Consider the following 19,800-nt stretch of genomic DNA (forward strand, 5'->3'; position numbering starts at 1 on the left):
TATGTGTGTGTGGCTGGGGTGTCCACTTACACAGACAAGCTCCCGCTTCCACAAACTACCTGGCATAATGTGAGTTGTAGTTCACCCACAATCTTATTCATTTTGTAGAATTTAAAAATGGACTTTTTCAAATAACCCGGGCAATGCCGGGGACCCAAGCTAGTATATAATAACAACAACACTGGGAATGGTAGTCGAACACTGGTAAGTCACTATACACATAATAAAAGTGAAAATAAGTATGTGAGTGTGTGGCTGGGGTGTCCACTTCCACAGACATGATCCCACTTCCACAAACTACCTGGCATGATGTGAGTTGTAGTTCACATCATTTGTGACCTACAACTGGTGAACTACAAAATTGCATTTTGTACAATTTAAAAACTGACTTTTTCAAATAACCCGGGCAACGCCGGGTACCCAAGCTAGTATATAATAACAACAACACTGGGAATTGTCGTCCAACACTGGTAAGTCAGTGCCATTCTCACTTGACCAAAGCAACATCTATACACATAATAAAAGTGAAAATATGTATATGTGTGTGTGGCTGGGGTGTCCACTTCCACAGACATGCTCCCACTTCCACAAACTACCTGGCATGATGTGAGTTATATAGTTCATCCACAATCTTATGCATTTTGTACAATTTAAAAATTGATTTTTTCAAATAACCTGGGCAACGCCAGGGACCCAAGCTAGTATATAACAATAACAACAACAACAATAGCAAGACACATATTCAGGAGCATGGCTCATTGCAGGGTGGTGGTATATATATATTTTTTCCAAAAAAAGAAAACAATACTTTACAAAGATCAGTTTGAGATCATGGAACAGACTGTGGGTTTTGTTTTGTTTTTTTAAATCCCCAAATTAGTTTCCAATAAGGTATTAGTATTCCCCTTTCAAACGCACACAAACAAATGGGAGCCCCGGGGATTTTTGGATGGAGCCAATACTGTTTGGGGTGGGGGGAATAAACGAAAAATGACCTTTCCTAAAACAATTCCTTATGCATAACGGGAGGACCATTCAACCCGAAACGTCTTAACAGCGGCTCTTGAAAAACCCAAGACGGGGAACAGAAAATTCGGCACAAATTGTGATTCCGTTTTAGGACGATTTCCCATTTCAATCCAAGGAAGAAGAGGAAGAACTGACCGAATAACACAATCCCTCCCGTCCCCCCGAAACATACGATTTGGACCTTTTTTGACTCCCGCACGGACGCCATATATGTAAATAGATTCCTTTGTCGTCTTTGGAGGGCCGAGGCTCCCTCAAACGGAGGGAAGAAAAGGCACACGAAATGGACGGGACAAAGGAGAGGGGCGCCGGGAGCACCGACAAAACATAGCCCGATGCATACGAATCCGCCCGACGGGATTCGGAGTCTCTTTCCGAGCCGGTTCGGGCTCTCGACAGCGCCGAAACCGCCGCCAAAACTCACAGCTTCAAAGGAAAATCATAATCATCATAATGATAATACACTGGCATGACATCTTCCCTGTCACAAGTTCAGGTTTGCGTCTTTTTTTTTCTCTTCGAATTTGCCTAGAAACAGTCTTATTAAATTTTGGAAAAGGAGAAATCAAAAGGGAGTGAGAAACGGCACAAGAGAGGACAAGACAGAGACAAGGCTCTCCAAAACGGCCTCGGGAAACCTTCCGGAAGTTTCCCCGCCTCCCGTCGATTTTCAAAATGGCCGATGGAAGTTTTCTCTCTCTTCAAAATGGCCGACGGGGAAAGAAAGCCCTCGAGAAAAGTTCTTGAGGTGTTTCTGCCTCTCATTGATTTTCAAAATGGCTGGAAATGGGGCCTTCTGGAAGTTCTCACCCTGCTATCTCTCTTCAAAAAAGCCTAAGGAAACCTTCCAGAAGTATCCCTGCCTTCAGTCGATTTCCAAAATGGCCGACAACGGGGCCTTCTGGAAGTTTTCTCCCTCTTCAAAATGGCCAACGGGAAAAGGCCTCAGGAAACCTGGAAGTATCCCTGCCTCACGTCTATTTTCAAAATGGCCAACAATGGGGCCTTCTAGAAGTTCTCACTCTCCCGTCGCTCTTCATAATGGCCGACAGGGAAAGAAGGCCTCAGGAAACCTTCCGGAAGTTTCCTTACCTCTCGTTGAGCTTCAAAATGGCTGACAATGGGGCCTTCTGGAAGTTTTCTCCCTCTTCAAAATGGCCGACGGGAAAAGAAGGCCTCAGGAAATCTTCCGGAAGGATCCCTGCCTCATGTCTATTTTCAAAATGGCCGACAACGGGGCCTTCTGGAAGTTTTCTCCCTCTTCAAAATGGCCGACGGGAAAGAAGACCTTGGGAAACCTTCCGGAAGTATCCCTGCCTCATGTCTATTTTCAGAATGGCCAACAATGGGGCCTTCCAGAAGTTCTCGCCCTCTTGTCACTCTTCCCAACAGGGAAAGAAGGCCTCAGGAAACCTTCCGGAAGTTTCCTTACCTCTCATTGAGCTTCAAAATGGCTGACAATGAGGCCTTCCAGAGGTTCTTTCCCTCCCGTCAATTTCCAAAATGGCCGACAATGAGGCCTTCCCTCAGTTCTCTCCCTCCTGTCGCTCTTCAAAATGGCTGCTGAAGAAAGAAGGCCTTGGGAAGCCTTGCAGAACTATCCCTGCCTCCTGTTGATTTTCAAAATGGCCGACAATCGAGTTTTCTGGAAGTTCTCCCCTCCCGTTGCTCTTCAAAATGGCTAACGGAATAGCCTAAGGAAACCTTCCAGAAGTTTCCCTGCTTCCCCTCGATTTTCAAAATGGCCGACCAGGAAAGGCGGCCCGGGAAACCTGAAGAGATAATGGGGCCTTCCGGAAGAATCCCTGCCTTTCAAGTGAGCTTCCAAATGGCTGGCTATGGGGCCTCCCTATGCGTTCTCTCTCTCTCGTCGTTCTTCAAAATGGCTGACAGGAAAAAGAGGCCTAAGGAAACCTTAGAGGTAGTGAGGCCTTCCAGGCTTTTCCCGACCCTTCCGTTGATTTTCAAAATGACCGACAGAGACGACAGACAATGGGGGCTTCTGGAAGCGTTCCTGCCTCACATGGGTTTTTCAAAATGTCTGACAGGGAAAGGAACTTAGCTACCGGGGCCTTCCGGGTGTTTTCCTGCCTCCGGTTGACTTTCAAAATGGCTGACAAGAAAAGGAGACCAAAGTAAACCTGGGCAATGGGCCTTTCTGGAGATTCCCCTGCCTTTAAAAATGGCCGACAAGGAAAGGAGACCTAAGTAAATCTAGGCAATGGGCCCTTCCGGTCATTCCCTGCCTCCCGCCGATTCTCAAAATGGCCAACAAGGATAGGAACGTAGGTAACGGGGCCTTCCGGGTGTTTCCCAGCCTCCGGTTGACTTTCAAAATGGCGCGAGGAAACAGAAATGGGGCCTTCCGGACGTTTCCCGGAAAGCAAAACCAACAATAGTAGCACGTATTCCTTACACAAGGTCTCGAAGGAGGAGACATCATGGCGGGAGGTTGGGTGGTTCGTTTTCTGAGATTTTTTCCCCTCTTGTTGTGGGGAGTATTTTTTTTTTTTTGCAAAGGGGGGGGGAGGAAAAAAATAATTAAAAAATCCATCCGAGAGGACGAAAGGGGAGCAGGGGAAGAGCCGGTGGGTGTTCTTCAGGGGGCCGTCTGGAGCATCAAGTTCCGCAGGAGTTTCTGGCGGCCCACCTCGTAATCCTCCTCGTCGACGTTGACCAGGAGCTTGATGGCCTCGTGGCCCACCGCCTGCTTGAGCGAGTCCGTGATGAAGACCCCCTTCAGGGCCTCCAGCAGCGAGCCATTGATGTAGTCGCGCCAGAAGGCGTCCAGGTAGGTCAGCTCCGAGAACTTTATGTCACAGATGATGGAGCCCAGGTCCCGGCTCTTCAAGATGGTGTTGGCCTGGCTGAAGCGCTCAAACTGCCGCTCCAGCGGGTCCTGCTTGTTGGAGAAGACGTTGCCCTCCAGGGCCGTCTCGTGCTGGCAGTACTCCGCCCGCACCCGCAAGCGGATGTCTGCAAGGGAAGACGCAACCACAAGCAACGTCAGCAATGGCCGTTAGAAGAAGAAGAAGAAGAAGAATAATAATCTATATATATAAAAGAGTGATGGAATCCTGGCGACCGCCAAAACAACAAAACTAAACACCCCCCAACCTCGAAAATTGACAGCACAACCCCTCATCCACGCCTCTAGGTTGATACAACAAAAAGAAAATAAAAATAAAGTCCTAATTAGAGGGAGAGGAATAATTGTTTTTATCCAATTGCTGCCAGTTAGAAGGCTAAGCTCCACCCACTTGGTCCCCTAGCAACCCACTCACCCAAGGGACAGGCAGTTAGGCCTCACTTAGGCCTCTTCCCCACTGCCTATAAAATACAAATTATCAGATTTTAACTGGATTAGATGGCAGTGTAGACTCAAGGCCCTTCCACACAGCTATATAACCCATTTATAATCTTATATTATCTGCTTTAAATGGATTATCTGGACTCCACACCTTTACCCTTTACCTTAACTACCACCAATTCCGCAATACAGTAGAGTCTCACTTATCCAAGCTAAACGGGCCGGCAGAAGCTTGGATAAGTGAATATCTTGGATAATAAGGAGGGGTGAGAAGGGCAGAATATAAATACTGTAAATAAATAAATATTCCAACTGTTAATTCCATCAAATTATTATTATTATTATTATTATTATTACTACTACTACGGCCCACCTGCTTTCTCCCTTCTTCAGCTCTGATGTCATGATGAAATATGATATACAGTAGAGTCTCGCTTATTATTATTATTATGATTATTAATAATTTGCCCCATTTATAACCCGCCTTTCTCACCCCGGAGGGGACTCAAGGCGGCTTACACACGGCACAATTCACTGCACCAAAACACATATAAAATCAAAGCTTAAAATATTAAATATTTAAAAATTTAGACATAAAAATTTAAACATTACAACAGTTAAAAATCACGCCAACCAAAAAATCATGGTCATTATACATTTTAGACATCCATTCTTGCACTGTACAGTTATCCAAAAGTTTGATCCCAGAGTCAGGTCTTCACGTTCCTTCTGAAGGCCAAAAGGGAGGGGGCTGATCTTACATCGCTGGGGAGGGAGTTCCAACATAAACGGGCCGGCAGAACGTTGGATAAGCGAAAATGTTGGATAATACGCAAGGATAAAGGAAAGGCCTATTATACATCAAATTAATTTACAAATTAAGCACCAAAACGTCATGTTTTACAACAACTTGTTTAGGAGCGTGGCTGCACTTCTTTTGTTGTTGGGCGTGTTGGCCTGCTCTGCGTTGCTGCCTAGAAAACCAGCTGTGGATCCGGGCAGGAGGCAGACTGCGTTGGATAATACAGAACGTTGGATTAGCAAAAGTTGGATAAGCGGGAGTCTACTGTATAGATTTGATAAATGTGGATTTTATATGTGAGGGTATGAATGAAGCTGAATGAAAGGTCTATTAAATCACAAGGACCGTGCAAAACACACAGCTGTAAACCTATTTGGAAACAAGGCCTCCTGCAGGCGCCAAAGGTCCTTACCGCACGTCTGTTTGTCCTTCGGGTCCGGCGTCACCGACTTCCTTCTTTTCCGTTGGTTACTGAGGAGGGCCCTTCCCCGCCCGGACCTCTTGGGACAGATTTGGGGCCCCGAAGAGGAGCAGCAGACCAGCGGGTGGTGGGCAGGCACTGCAAGGCACAAGCGGGCAAAAGGCTCAAGGGGGGAGGTTTCCGTAGCCCTTGAAAAACGAGTAAACAAGAAGCAAAGCAACTTTGGGCCTACAACAAACAGCTTTGTTATTGTGTTATTTTATTAGAAAACATATTATGATTATGGTTTCATTTTTACTGTTTTATTGGTAGATATATTATGATTATGGTTTGATTTTTTTACTATTTCATTAGCAGATATATTATTACAATTACAATTAGTATAATTACTACTAATACTACACCTGACTCTCAGCTAACCAGAATTCGTGAGCAATTTACTTTTTAAAATTTATTTTATTCTTGTTTCTATTATAGTTATTATTGCAAATTGTGTGTATTAATTGTAACTTGCTGTATTTAATAATAATTTAATATTAATAATATTACAATATATTGATATAGTACAATATAGTAATTTATTGCCAGTATTGTGCTATGCGAATAATATAATATTGTATGTAAATTTAATTTGTAAGCCGCTCTGAGTCCCCTTCGGGGTGAGAAGGGCGGGATATAAATGTAATATATATGGGGCCGGGCTGTGGCGCAGCTGGCTAGTAACCAGCTGCTATAAATCACTACTGACTGAGAGGTCATGAGTTCGAAGCCCAAGTCGGGTTAAGCCTCCGACCATTAAAAAAAAAAAATAGCCCCGGCTTGCTGTTGACCTAGCAGCCCCGAAAGACAGTTGCATCTGTCAAGTAGGGAAAATTTAGGTACGCTTTATGCGGGAGGCTAATTTAACTAATCTACAACACCATAAAACTGCTCATGAGGAAAGAATGAGGAAGAACAGCCACCAATGAGGAAGAACAGCCACCATAAAACTGCTCACGAGGAAAGAATGCGGAAGAACAGCCACCAATGGACGGGAAGCAACAGCTCCCCCTGTGGCCGGAATCGTGAAGCTGAAAGATGTTAAAAATGCCTCTGTGTCTGTCTAAAACTGAATGTTGTTTGTCTGTTGGCATTGAATGTTTGCCATATATGTGTTCATTGTAATCCGCCCTGAGTCCCCTTCGGGGTGAGAAGGGCGGAATATAAATACTGCAAATAAATAAATAAAAATAATACATAAATAAATAAATATTTATTTTATAATTTTTTTATTTCTTATTGTAGTTATTAATTTTTGTATTATATTTACTGTAACCACACAACAACACCCCCGTGATTCCGGCCATGAAAGCTTTCGACAATGCATTGACCTGGTTGTTGTGTGTTTTCCGGGCTGTATAGCCATGTTCCAGAAGCATTCAGCACAGAAAACAGCCCGAAAAACACACAACTACAATGTGATTCTGGCCATGAAAGCCTTGGACAACACATGAATACGTTGACTCCATGCAGGAGGAAACGCAGGAGGGAATGCCCCCAAAATGGGAGAAACTGTGAGGTATACAGCTTCAAAAAGTCTCACCAGATTTGTGTTGATGGGCAGGAACCTGCTCGGCGCCACTATGGGCTCGCGGCGTCACGTAGCGGATGGAGGTCTCTTCTAAATACTTGTCGACGAGGTCCGGACAAACTGCAAGAGGCAAGAGGAAGTGTTAGCAGGAAAGATGAGTAGGGGACAAAGAGAAAAAAAGAAAAAGAAAAGGGTGGTTGTGAACACTGCTAAGTGAAAGGCCAGCGAATCATAAAAATGGGTGCCCCAGAGGCCATCTAGACTCCATCCTGGGCGCACAGAAAATTGGGTGACCTGGAAGGCGCTGAAGTGGCTCCGCTCTGCCACCATGAGATGCAGAGCTTACCTTAAGAAATGGGCTAGAACATGACATGCGAGTGCCGAGAAGAAACCAAACCACAGACCACCTACTACAAACCACAGACCACCTACTACAATGCAACCTGAGCCCTGCCACATGCACAACGGAGGACCTTCTCACAGCAGCACCAGAGGCACTCCAAGTGTCCAGCTTCTGGTCAAAGGACATTTAGCATAATGCCAAGTGTTTAACTTTGCTTTTTTAAATACAGTAGTCTCTCACTAATCCAAGCCTCGCTTATCCAAGCCTCTGGATAATCCAAGCCATTTTTGTAATCAATGTTTTCAATATATCGTGATATTTTGGTGCTAAATTCGTAAATACAGTAATTACAACATAACATTACTGCGTATTGAACTGCTTTTTCTGTCAGATTTGTTGTATAACATGAAGTTTTGGTGCTTAATTAGTAAAATCATAACCTAATTTGATGTTTAATAGACTTTTCCTTAATCCCTCCTTATCATCCAAGTTATTTGCTTATCCAAGCTTCTGCCGGCCCGTTTACCTTGGATAAGTGAGACTCTACTGTACATTATTTATTTACATTTTTACCCCGCCTTTCTCACCCGAGGGGACTCAAGGCGGCTTACAAAACTGGCAAAATTCAATGCTCAAACAAATTCAATAAAAATCAACAACAGAATTAAATCACTTAGCAATACATAATAAAAACACTGTACAAAGCTTAAAAAGGTAAAGGTTTCCCCTGACGTTAAGTCTAGTCATGTCTGATTCTGAGGTTGGTGCTCATCTCCATTTCTAAGCCGAAGAGCCGGCGTTGTACGTAGACACCTCCAAGGTCATGTGGCCGGCATGACTGCATGGAGCGCCGTTACCTTCCCACCGGAGCAGTACCTATTGATCTACTCAGGTTTGCATGTTTTCAAACTGCAAGGTTGGCAGAAGCTGGAGCAACAGCGGGCGCTCACTCCGCTCCCAGGATTTGAACCTGGGACCTTTCGGTCTGAAAATTAAGCAGCTCAGTGCTTTAACACACTTAAAAACATATAAATACTTAAGTCCATTAGTCCAGCACCTTGCACATAAACCCTTAGTTTAGACCGTGTCAAATCATAGTACTTGCTCATTAAATGCTTGCGCATGTAGCCATGTTTTTAGGTTCTTCCAGAAGCCCAAAAGAGTCGGGGCCTGCCGAATATTACTGGGGAGGGTATAACTGTACCCTGAATTTGCTTCTGGCACAATAAATAAATACCTGACTTTTCCATCTCCCCACTATTTGTTTAATATGCAAGAAGACAAGAAAAACTTGCCATAATACAGAAAATATAAGAAGATATGACTACTAGGTTTAAAATTAGATGGCAGTATTACTCCTCTGTTTGTTATAGAGGATATATGGAATTGTAATACTTTAAGTAATGTGTAATAGAGATGAAAGAGATATTACAATTATAACGTTAACTCCACCATCCCCATCCCACCCTTTTCTTCTTTTTTACCTGACTTTTCTATCTAATAATAATAATAATAATACTGTAATAACTTTATTTTTATACCCCGCCTCTATCTCCCCAAAGGGGACTCAGGGTGGCTTACAGCCCCCCCCCCCCCCCCCACATCTCTGAATTTGACTGAATTGTATTGGTGGTTGTTTGATGCTATGTTAGGTTCTCTTCTTCCAGTTGTGCTGTGGGTAACAAATCACCAAGACATACTGCTGGTAGATTCCAACAGGTTTTATTGTACAGAATACCAGAATCTTCTCTGTAGCCCATTTATATAGGGGCTCTCACATACCAGAGGGTAATTGAGGTTTTATGGCTGGCCCGTTTTATGGCTGGCATCTGTTCTTTGTCAGCGCTTGCTGTGTCCGGAGATGTCAAAGATTGGAGATCATGACATGCTATTACTGTTATATTAACTTTTGTTTCAACTTTGTTTTTATTACCATATTGTGTTTTAACCTGTGCATAGTGTGTTAATGTATGTGTCTTGTTCTTTTGTAACATTGTAAGCCGCCCCGAGTCCCTGGGGGGAGATAAGTTTTTATTATTATTATTATTATTATTATTATTATTATTATTATTATTATTATTATTATTACTACATGGGGCCAAGCCCGAATAAAAACAATGACAATATAAAACACAACAATAGACAAGATACATGCACAATTAAAAATTTAAACATTAACCAATAAAGTAAATGACAAAAACTTAAAAAAACATGGATTAAAACGGAGAGATTGTAAAAATATACTGGATAAAGTGCACCACATAAATATTGTAAACACGAGGTAACTGATAAAGTGCTGCAAATTCTTGGAAGGGCAAACCGGTACGAAAATGGTCGCAGATACAGGATTGTTATGGGGATGAGCAATCTTTATCGAAAGGCCTGAATGAAGAGCCACTAAAGGTAAAGGTTTCCCCTGACGTTAAGTCCTGTTGTGTCCGACTCTGGGGGTTGGTGCTCATCTCCATTTCTAAGCCGAAGAGCCGGCATTGTCCATAGACACCTCCAGGGTCATGTGGCCACTGGCAGGACTGCATGGAGCGCCATTACCTTCCCGCCGGAGCGGTACCTATTGATCTACTCACATTGGCATGTTTTCGAACTGCTAGGTTGGCAGGAGCTGGAGCTAACAGCAGGCGCTCACTCCACTCCCGGGTTATGAACCTGGGACCTTTCGGTCTGCAAATTCAGCAGGTTAGTGCTTTAACCCACTTTGCCACTGGGGCTCCTAAGAGCCACTATCTCCCCACTATTTGTTATGTGTGTGTGAAAGGAGAGAAGCAAGCAAGCAACCTACCAGCCTTCCTGCGCTTCAGCGTGACGTAGGGAAGCAAGTCATGGCGGGTGATGATGCGCAACAACTGCAACACCTGCCGGAAGTTGGTCTCGTCGCAGCGGCCCTGCCTCTCCAACGCCAGCAGGAAGTCCCGCCCGCTGCGGATCATGCCCCGCTCGTAGTCGTCAATGACGTCCACAAAGAGGAAGGAGAGCACCCGGACATCGCGGTGGGTCAGGTGGGTGCCCACGATGTCGAACATGCGGTGCAGGCTGTAGAGGCCGTGCTCCCGGTCGCCCTCCTCCTCCGGCCAGGCCTGCTGCCGGCTGCGCTTCCTGGGGGCGGCCATCGCGGGCGGAGGGGGGCGGGCCCCAGTTTCCACGGCGACCGGGGCAGCTCCTCGATTGGGGACCCTGACAAGGAGAGCAAGGCTGGTCAGTGCAGAGCCATCCAATCCAATCCCATTCTACGAGGCACAAAGACGATAAAGATGACACAGACTGACCTATGGATAAAGCACGAAGTTTTCGGATGAACAGATCTGAGCATATGTACCGTATATACTCAAGTATAAGCCGACCTGTATATAAGCCGAGGTACCTAATTTCACCACAAAAAAATTGGGGAAACATTGACTCCAGTATAAGCCGAGATGCCAATCAAATTACATTAATTGAGGCCTCAGTAGTTTCAATGTTTTTGAATCTTTACATCAAACTGTAATTTAAGATATGACTGTCCAACTCTGATTAAATCATTATTTTTATCTTCTTCAATGTCAATGTGCTTATGTATCCTTTTCATAATAATAGAGTGAAATAATAAATGTAATAATAATAATAATAAATGCAGTAAAATAATAAATGTAATAATAAATAGAGTAAAATAATAAATGTATTAATAATAATAAAAATGTAGTAAAATAAATGTAAAAGTAACAAGAGTAAAATAATAAATGTAATAATAATAATTAATAGAGTAAAATAATAAATGTAACAAAATCAATAATAAGAGAAAAAATAATAAATATACCATATATACTTGAGTATAAGCCGACCTGAATATAAGCCCACCAGGACCCTCGCCCGAGTATAAGCCAAGGAGGGTTTTTTAGTCCTAAAAAGGGCGGAAAAACTAGCCTTATACTCGAGTATATACAGTACTTTTTAAATTTATATACTGTAATTTTATATTGTATTTAATTGTTTTTAACTGATTTTATGTATTGTTGATTGATTTTGTATAGGCATCTAATTGTGCCAGTGTTGTAAGCCGCCCTGAGTCCCTTCGGGTGAGAAGGGCGGGATATAAATATTGAAAATAAATAAATAAATAATAAAAAATAAAAGACATAATCAAGGCCCTCCTGACAGATGGTCATCCAGCCTCTACATCATTATCATCACCACCATCATTATCATTATCATAGAACCATAGAACCCTAGAGGTTGAATATATTCTCAAGGGGGTCATCCAGCCCAACTCTCTTCTGCCAAGCAGAAAAGGCACAATCAAAGCCCTCCCAACAGATGACCAGGCTCTACATTATCATAATCACCATCATATAATAGAATCCTAGAGTTTGAAGATATTCTCAAGGGGGCCATCCAGTCCAATCCCATTCTGCCAGGCAGGAAGACATAATCAAAGCCCTCCTGACAGATGGCCATCCAGCCTCTACATCATAATCATCATCATCATCGAACCATAGAATTCTAGTCTGAAAACATCTAGTCCAACCCCCTTCTGCCAAGCAGGAAAGGCACAATCAAAACCCTCCTGACAGATAGCCATTCAGCCTCTACCTAGTAGTAATAACAACAATCATAATAGAACCACAGAATCTTATAATTGGAAGGGCCTCTCAAGGGCCATCAAGTAAATCCCATTTTGCGAGGCAGGATGACACAATCAAAGTCCTCTTGACAGATGGTCATCCAGCCTCTACATCTACATCCTCGAACCATAGAATCCAGTCCAACCCCCTTCTGCTAAGCAGGAATGGGACAATCAAAACCCTCCCAAAAGATGGCCATCCAGTCTCTACCTAACAACAACAACAACAGAACTATTGAATCCTAGAAATGCAAGGGACCCCCAAGGGCCATCCAGTCCAATCCCATTCTGCCATCAAAGCCCTCCCAACAGATGGCTATCTAGCCCCTGCTTAAAACCTGTTGGCCTGGGGTTCTTTTTATTAATGAAGTCTTGTGTGGATATTCTTAGAAGAGCTTGACCTCCACAGCTTTTACGTTGAACAGCATGCTGTATTTATAGCCAGCACAAACTCCTGAAGTGAATGACCAGACAGAAGGTCAGCCAACCCAGATAAGCCTAACCGTGCCTTTGTTGGTTCTTTCAAGATATTAGAAGGAGGCAAGAAAGTCCCCCAACATACAGAAAGATGATGTTGTTGGTGATGGTAATATTTTTTTTATTTTTTACCTGCCTCATCTCTTGGCCCGAGGTAGGGCACAGCTAAAGTACATCATAATAAAATAACATGCAACTAAATGCATCTATTAAAACATATTTCTATAAGTCGATGAGAAAGAAATGTTTTTAATACCAGTGATAATTACTACCACTTAATATACGTATCTTTTAAATTGTATTGAAATGATTTTAATGCTGGCTGCTTTGAATCTCCTTGAAGAGAGAAAAATCAGGATATAAACAAACATCATAATGTGTTGTCCAAGGCTTTCATGGCCGGAGTCACTGGGATGCTGTGAGTTTTCCAGGCTGTATGTTCCAGAAGCATTCTCTCCTGACATTTCACCCACATTTATGGCAGACACCCTCAAAGGTTGGGAGCACTTGATGAACCAACCTGGACATAGCATATTATTTGAGAACACAGAAAGGCTGGACCTCTCTAATAACCACCATGTCAGCCGACACAGAAAAGCTATTGAAATCTACAAGCAAGTGAACAATTTCAAAAGGAAGGAGGAAACAATGAAAATGAACAAAATCTGGCTAACAGTATTTAAAAAACTCTAAAATCACGACACTAAATAAAGAGCCACACTCAAAAAACAAGGGAATTCCAGACATAAAACAATCAGGGCCAGCTAACACCTCCCAACAAAGGATTTCCCCAGGCAGGAAGCAGCCAAGCTTTGAATCTGCAAGACCATTCAATGTTAATCAAGGTGACCATTCAATGTTAATCAACATTCACACTTGCCTCCAACAGACAAGAGTTCTTTCTCGCACCCTGGACCTTCCACAGATATAAAAAACCTCATTTGCCTAGTTTCCAACAGACCTCTACAACCTCTGGGGATGACTGCCATAGATGTGGGTGAAACGTCAAGAGAGAATGCTTCTGCAACATGGCCATACAGCCCGGAAAACTCACAGCAACCCAGTGATTCCGGCCATGAAAGCCTTCGACAACACATTAAACATCTTAATAATAATAAAGTTACACTGGAGGACCTATAGAGAACGTTTTTAAAATCAAACTCATGCATACTCAAATCCGCAAAAGTCAACACCACAAATACAGAGACAACTATCAATCAATACATTTCATATTCTATCCATCTTAGCATAAACAGAGCAAGACCCAATCTACTGCCTTTCAGAGGCGTGTCCTAAACTGTCCAAACAGACACCAGGCCTATGGCTCTGGATCTTGCTATTAAAGCTTCTCCTTAAGACATATACCTTTGGGAGGGATAAAGGATGGCTTTGACCCTATCCGCCTTTCTCAAAGCAGTTATATAAGGGAAGCAACCTGGCAGGTGAACTATTAGGTCCCTCAGTCCATGTGCCTTCCGCACCATTCCGGAGCACCTTGCCCTATTTCACTTCTCGATTCCTCATCCTGGATTATCCTTGTTTACCACACTCACAACCTCTGACCCGTCTAAGGTGGCTGACCTAGTTCTGGGCTTCAGCTGTGACCTCGGGGCTGAGAGTCTCCCAAAGGCCTCTGTGATCAAACAGAAACCAAGACGAGAAAAAGAAATGGGATAGAAATAAATGCATATAACAATAATAAACCCATTTTTTTTCAGACCAGAATTCAATGCTGCTTAGGACACACACAACTGCCAAATTCATCCTGCACAAATCAGCAATAGAATTAGAAGCAACCCAAAAGGAAACAAAGAAAACAGCCTTTTTTCCTCTAAGCAATCTGTCCTCAACACAAAGATCTTCTCCTGTCTTAAGGAAGGATAGCAAAACAAACAACAGTCTAATCTTTCTACAAAGGGAGCAGCCAACAAAAAGTTTCCCAGGACATGAAAGATCACAAAAGATGGATGAGGCCATCCTTCCTACAACCAGAAGTTATAATAATAATAATAATAATAATAATAATAATAATAATAATAATAATAATAATAATTTTATTTTTCTACCCCGCCCCATCTCCCCGAAGGGACTTGGGGCGGCTTACATGGGGCCTTGCCCAATACAATATAATAACAATAACAAAACAATAACACAATTATCCAAACAATAAAAACATCAGCATCGATAAAACAGTCATTAAAATCAACATGCAGCATAAAATGTTAAAAACAGGAGACTAATTCATAGATCTAGGCCAACGTGCAGAATATTCCGAAATAGGGAGAGGTAGTTTCACAGCTAAAATGGACAATAAAGTGCAATGTAATAATGGCAACGCATCAACAATGGTCTTTACAGATCACAACCAATGCTTTGAATTCTTGCAAGAAGGAAGGCACAAACCTCGGCACCAAAATTTCCCAGTCAATCCCTAAGAAATTATAAATAACAAAATGCTGCCCTCTGAGCCAATGTATTCAGAGAAGAGTAATCTGACCCAACAACAATAAAACCTTACGCTGATCTGAGTTTCCGTTCTGGTTCCCAGCAGCGTGAAGACTCCTCCCGGGCTTATTTATTTCTTGACAGCTCCAAAAAGTCGGTCAGGCTACTCGCCCAAAGGGCAGGTCACTCAAACCGGAAGCAAGCCTTCCGTCCCGCCTCTGCCTTGCTCTACTTATGCTAATAAGCGACGGAAGAGCGGGGCGGCATGAATCACCAGCCATTGTCACTCCAGGCTTCACACACATACCTTACGTCTTCTTGCTCCTCTGGGGCTCCCTTTTGGCCACACCGAGACCCAATCCGGCAAAGCTGGGGAGGTACAGAGGGCCAAATGTGAACATATATAGGCTCTAGAATACTTACTTTTGAAACAAAGCAATGCATTTCATATCCAGTTTGGATAGGGGTATAAACTAGGTTTTCGAAGGCTTTCATGTCCGGAATCATTAGGTTGCTGTGAGTTTGTCGGGCTGTATGGCCATGTTCCAGTAGCATTCTTCCCTGACATTTCGACTGCATCTGTGCCTGGCATCCTCAGAGTTGTTCAGAGGTCTGTTAAAAATGAGGAAAGTGGAGTGTATATATATATCTATGGATTGTCCAGGGTGGAGGAAAGAACGCTTGTTTAATATTTTAATTATTTCTATTTTAAATCATGACTTGTTTAATTTGTTTTTAAATGCATTCTTTGATGTCTCAACTATTGATTTTATGATATTATATTATTGTATTGGGCTATATTATTGTATTGTGTTGGGGAGATGGAGGCGGCATACAAAAATAAAATAATAATAATTGTCTGTTTGAAGCAAATGTAAATGTAGCAATTGGCAAGCTTGATTAGCATCGAGTAGCCTTGTGGCTGCAAAGTCAATCAGCATTGAATAGCCTTGCGGCTAGAAAGACAATCAAAAAAACTTCGGCAACCACTTTGTAAGATCAGCATTGATTAAAATGTGGGGAAAATACAAAAAAAAGGCTATATTCTAAAATACCATTATAGATCTCCCCGTAAATCTTGCTTGTTTGTAGGTGACCAAATACTTATTTTCCACCATAATTTGCAAATAAATTTGTGAAAAATCAGACTGTGATTTTCTGGATGTGTTTTCTCATGTTGTCTCTCATAGTTGAGGTCTACCTATGATGTCAATTACAGGCCTCTCTCGTCTTTTTAAGTGAGAGAACTTGTACAATTGGTATCTGACTAAATACTTTTTCCCCCAACACGTTTCAACAACTCTGATATTGTCTATAAATACAAAAGTCAAAGTATGTCTGTCTGCTGGTTGCTTTTGTCCCACAAAGGCTCCTCCGTGGCTTGATGGATCTGGACCACGCTTGGCACACAGAGCCTTCCTTGTTCAAGTTCAAATAACTGAGGAGTTTTGACTAAAAAAAAAGACTCCTTTTGGACCCGGAGCAAAGGAAAGAAAGGAATAGGATTGGCTGTTGCTAGGTGACGTGTGTATGAGGGAAAGGGAGGAAGGAAGGGAAGGTGACAAAAGGAAAAAGAGGGGGGAAAGGTATTAGAAAAATGAGGGAAGGCAGAAAGAGAAGGGAAAACAGAAGGAAAAGAAAGAAGAGAGGTGAATGATGAAAACAGAAAAAGCAATGAAATAGTGTGTGGGGGGCATACAATCCCCCTCTGGCTTTGACTCCCCTTCACCGTTACATTTCTTAGGTTGCCTCTCCTTTATGTGTATCTTAATATGTATTTTTATATATATATATATATATATATATATATATATATATATATATTTGTACTTGTGTAATATTTACAATATTTATGTGTTTTAATTATGCTGTAACCCGCCTCAAGTCACAAGGAGAGGTGGGTAAGAGATAAAATTATTATTATTATTATTATTATTATTATTATTATTACTATTATTAATGGACTACAAGTTGGACATAAGCCAATGGTGAGATGCTGCAGCTAAAAAGCCAATGCCGATTCTAGACTATATCAAAAAGAGCATACTCAAGAATAGGATGAGGGAAGCAATATAGGATGTGACTTGAAAACGGGATCTAGGAGTCTTAGCAATAATAATAATTATTATTATTAATGGACAACAAGCTGGACATAAGTCAACAGTGTGACGCTGCAGTGAGGAAGGCCAATACCATTCTAGGCTGCTTCAATGGGAATATACTCTTCCAAGAAAGTTCACAACCTCTGAGGATGCCTGCCATAGATGTGGATGAAACGTCAGGAGACAATGCTTCTGGAACATGGCCAGACAGCCCAAAAAACTTACAGCTACTCATTGTAAAAAAGAATTCTACAAATACACGTGTTAAGATGTATTTCTTTAAAACATTTTACAATAAAATGCATATTAAAATACAGTAGAGTCTCACTTATCCAACACTCGCTTAGCCAAGCCTCTGGATTATCCAAGCCATTTTTGTAGTCAATGTTTTCAATACAGTAGAGTCTCACTTATTCAACACTACCTTATCCAAGCCTCTGGATTATCCAAGCCATTTTTGTAGTCAATGTTTTCAATACATTGTGATATTTTGGTGCTAAATTCGTAAATACAGTAATTACAACATAACATTACTGCGTATTGAACTACTTTTTCTGTCAAATTTGTTGTATAACATGATGTTTTGGTGCTTAATTTGTAAAATCATAACCTAATTTGATGTTTAATAGGCCTTTCCTTAACCCCTCCTTATTATCCAAGATATTCGCTTATCCAAGCTTCTGCTGGCCCGTTTAGCTTGGATAAGTGAAGCTACTGTATTGTTATTGGCGGGTTGTTGTAAGTATTCCGGGCTGTCTGGCCATGTTCTAGAAGTATTCTCTCCTGATGTTACGCCCACATCTAAGGCAGGCATCCTCAGAGGTTGTGAGACATGTTACTGTTATTACAGTAGAGTCTCACTTATCCAAGCTAAACGGGCCGGCAGAAGCTTGGATAAGCGAATATCTTGGATAATAAGGAGGGGATAAGGAAAGGCCTATTAAACATCAAATTAGGTTATGATTTTACAAATTTAGCACCAAAACATCATATTATACAACAAATTTGACAGAAAAAGTAGTTCCAATACACAGTAATGTTATGTTGTAATTACTGTATTTACGAATTTAGCACCAAAATATCACGATATATTGAAAACACTGACTACAAAAATGGCTTGGAGAATCCAGAGGCTTGGATAAGGGAGGCTTGGATAAGTGAGACTCTACTGTATTAAAATACACACCTCTGAGGATGCCTGCCACAGATGTGGGCGAAACGTCAGGAGAGAATCCTTCTGAGACATGGCCAGACAGCCCAGAAAACTCACAGGTACCCTATGGTTATGATGATTTCTCCAGATTGGGAGAACGGCCTCTCACCTTGAAAGGCAGGTAAGTCTTAAAGGGGAGAGGAGGGACTGTCCTTTTAAGGAACTTTCGAGGAATGACACTTGGGATGGCGATGGGCCTGGTCCCCATACTGGGAGAAAGGGGGAAGGTTTATTTTTTTTCCGTGTCAGGAGCAACCGGAGTTGCTTCTGGAGTGAGAGAATTGTCCGTCTGCAAGGATGTTGCCCGGATGTTTTGATGTTTTGACCATCCTTGTGGGAGGCTTCTCTCATGTCCCGGCATGGAGCTGGAGCTGACAGAGGGAGCTCATCCGCGCTCTCCCCGGGTGGGATTCGAACCTGGCAGCCTTCAGGTCAGCAACCCAACCTTCACGTCACGAGGCTTTTATCATGAAGGGGGAAGGTAAGTGCGAGGGCATGTCCCTTTAAGAAGGCCTCTTTGAAGCACCGCGGCAGGGCCTTCTCTATTGGAGGGGGGAGAGGGGTCCAAGGGGGTTTTCTTCCTCCCCGCCCATCCTCCCGGGCCCTTCCCCGCCCCCCGGCGCCTCCCTCCGGGCCCTGCCCGTCCCCGCGGGGCCCCCGGCCCTCCCTTCCCCGCTCACTCTCTCCTCAGGGCCACCCGAGCCGCCATCTTGGATCCATCCGGGCCGCTCCTCCCTCCCCCCTCCCTCCTCCTTTCCTTGAGGAACATCCGGGCACTCCGCTCCGCCTTCTCGCTGCATCTTCGCGGCAGGCCGGAAGTGACGACAACAAGGGAAACATTCTTTCCTCAGACCGACTCGAGCGCTACATCCGGGGATTTTTTTTTCTCCCGGCGGGCCGGAAGTGACATTTAGGAACCGGTTTTTTTCCCCGTTCTTGCCACATCCGGGGACTTGTATCAGATCGGAAGTGACGACACGTTTTAAAGAATGCTAATGATTTCTCTAGGATTCTGATTTTGGGGACAGTGTTCCCTCACGGTTTCGCGGTTCGCTTTTCGCGGACTCGCTGTTTCGCAGGGGAGCGGAATGAGCGCCCGCTGTGAACCCCAGCTTCTGCCAACCTAGCAGTTCGAAAACATGCAAATGTGAGTAGATCAATAGGTACTGCTCTGGCGAGAAGGTAACAGCACTTCATGCAGTCCTGCCAGTGACCACATGACCTTGGAAGTGTCTACGGACAACGCCGGTTCATCAGCTTAGAAATGGAGATGAGCACCAAACCCTAGAGTTGGACTAGTAATTCGAAAATATGCAAATGTGAGTCGATCAATAGGTACTGCACCGGTGGGAAGGTGACAGCACTCCATGCAGCCATACCAGTGGCCACATGACTTTGGAAGTGTCTATGGACGACGCCGGCTCTTCGGCTCAGAAATGGAGATGAGCACCAAACTCCAGAGTGTGAGTAGATCAA

The 19,800-nt window shown here is 43.1% G+C and overlaps 2 protein-coding genes across 3 annotated transcripts in view; one reads left to right on the forward strand and one right to left on the reverse strand.

Annotated features, from left to right (window-relative positions):
* Positions 1-19,800, forward strand: part of LOC134294370 (tigger transposable element-derived protein 1-like) — an 86,864-nt gene that overhangs the window by 62,075 nt on the left and 4,989 nt on the right. The window lies entirely within an intron of this gene.
* Positions 759-19,150, reverse strand: dedd (death effector domain containing). 2 transcript variants are annotated; one of them, XM_008124284.3, is made up of 6 exons: positions 19,005-19,150; positions 15,317-15,378; positions 10,273-10,664; positions 7,145-7,252; positions 5,554-5,700; positions 759-4,005 (listed from the first exon to the last, which is right to left on the reverse strand). In XM_008124284.3, exons 1-6 carry the CDS (start codon positions 19,122-19,124, stop codon positions 3,629-3,631), a joined length of 1,206 nt encoding a protein of 401 aa, XP_008122491.1. In that variant the 5' UTR covers positions 19,125-19,150; the 3' UTR covers positions 759-3,628. The 2 variants fall into 2 exon arrangements, with proteins under 2 accessions (XP_008122491.1, XP_062821291.1); XM_062965221.1 differs by having other exon boundaries at positions 10,273-10,756; positions 19,005-19,070.

Source organism: Anolis carolinensis, unplaced genomic scaffold, assembly GCF_035594765.1.
Source record: "Anolis carolinensis isolate JA03-04 unplaced genomic scaffold, rAnoCar3.1.pri scaffold_14, whole genome shotgun sequence".
NCBI lineage: Eukaryota > Metazoa > Chordata > Lepidosauria > Squamata > Dactyloidae > Anolis > Anolis carolinensis.

Bases quoted from the DNA above. Each gene is read 5' to 3' on its own strand.
- dedd (XM_008124284.3), bottom strand. From the start codon at position 19,124: ATGCAGCGAGAAGGCGGAGCGGAGTGCCCGGATGTTCCTCAAGGAAAG. The intron at 15,379-19,004 runs GTGAGCGGGGAA...GTACCTCCCCAG, and splicing joins CGGGTGGCCCTGAGGAGAGA to CTTTGCCGGATTGGGTCTCG. The intron at 10,665-15,316 runs GTATGTGTGTGA...TCTCCTTGTCAG, and splicing joins GAGGAGCAAGAAGACGTAAG to GGTCCCCAATCGAGGAGCTG.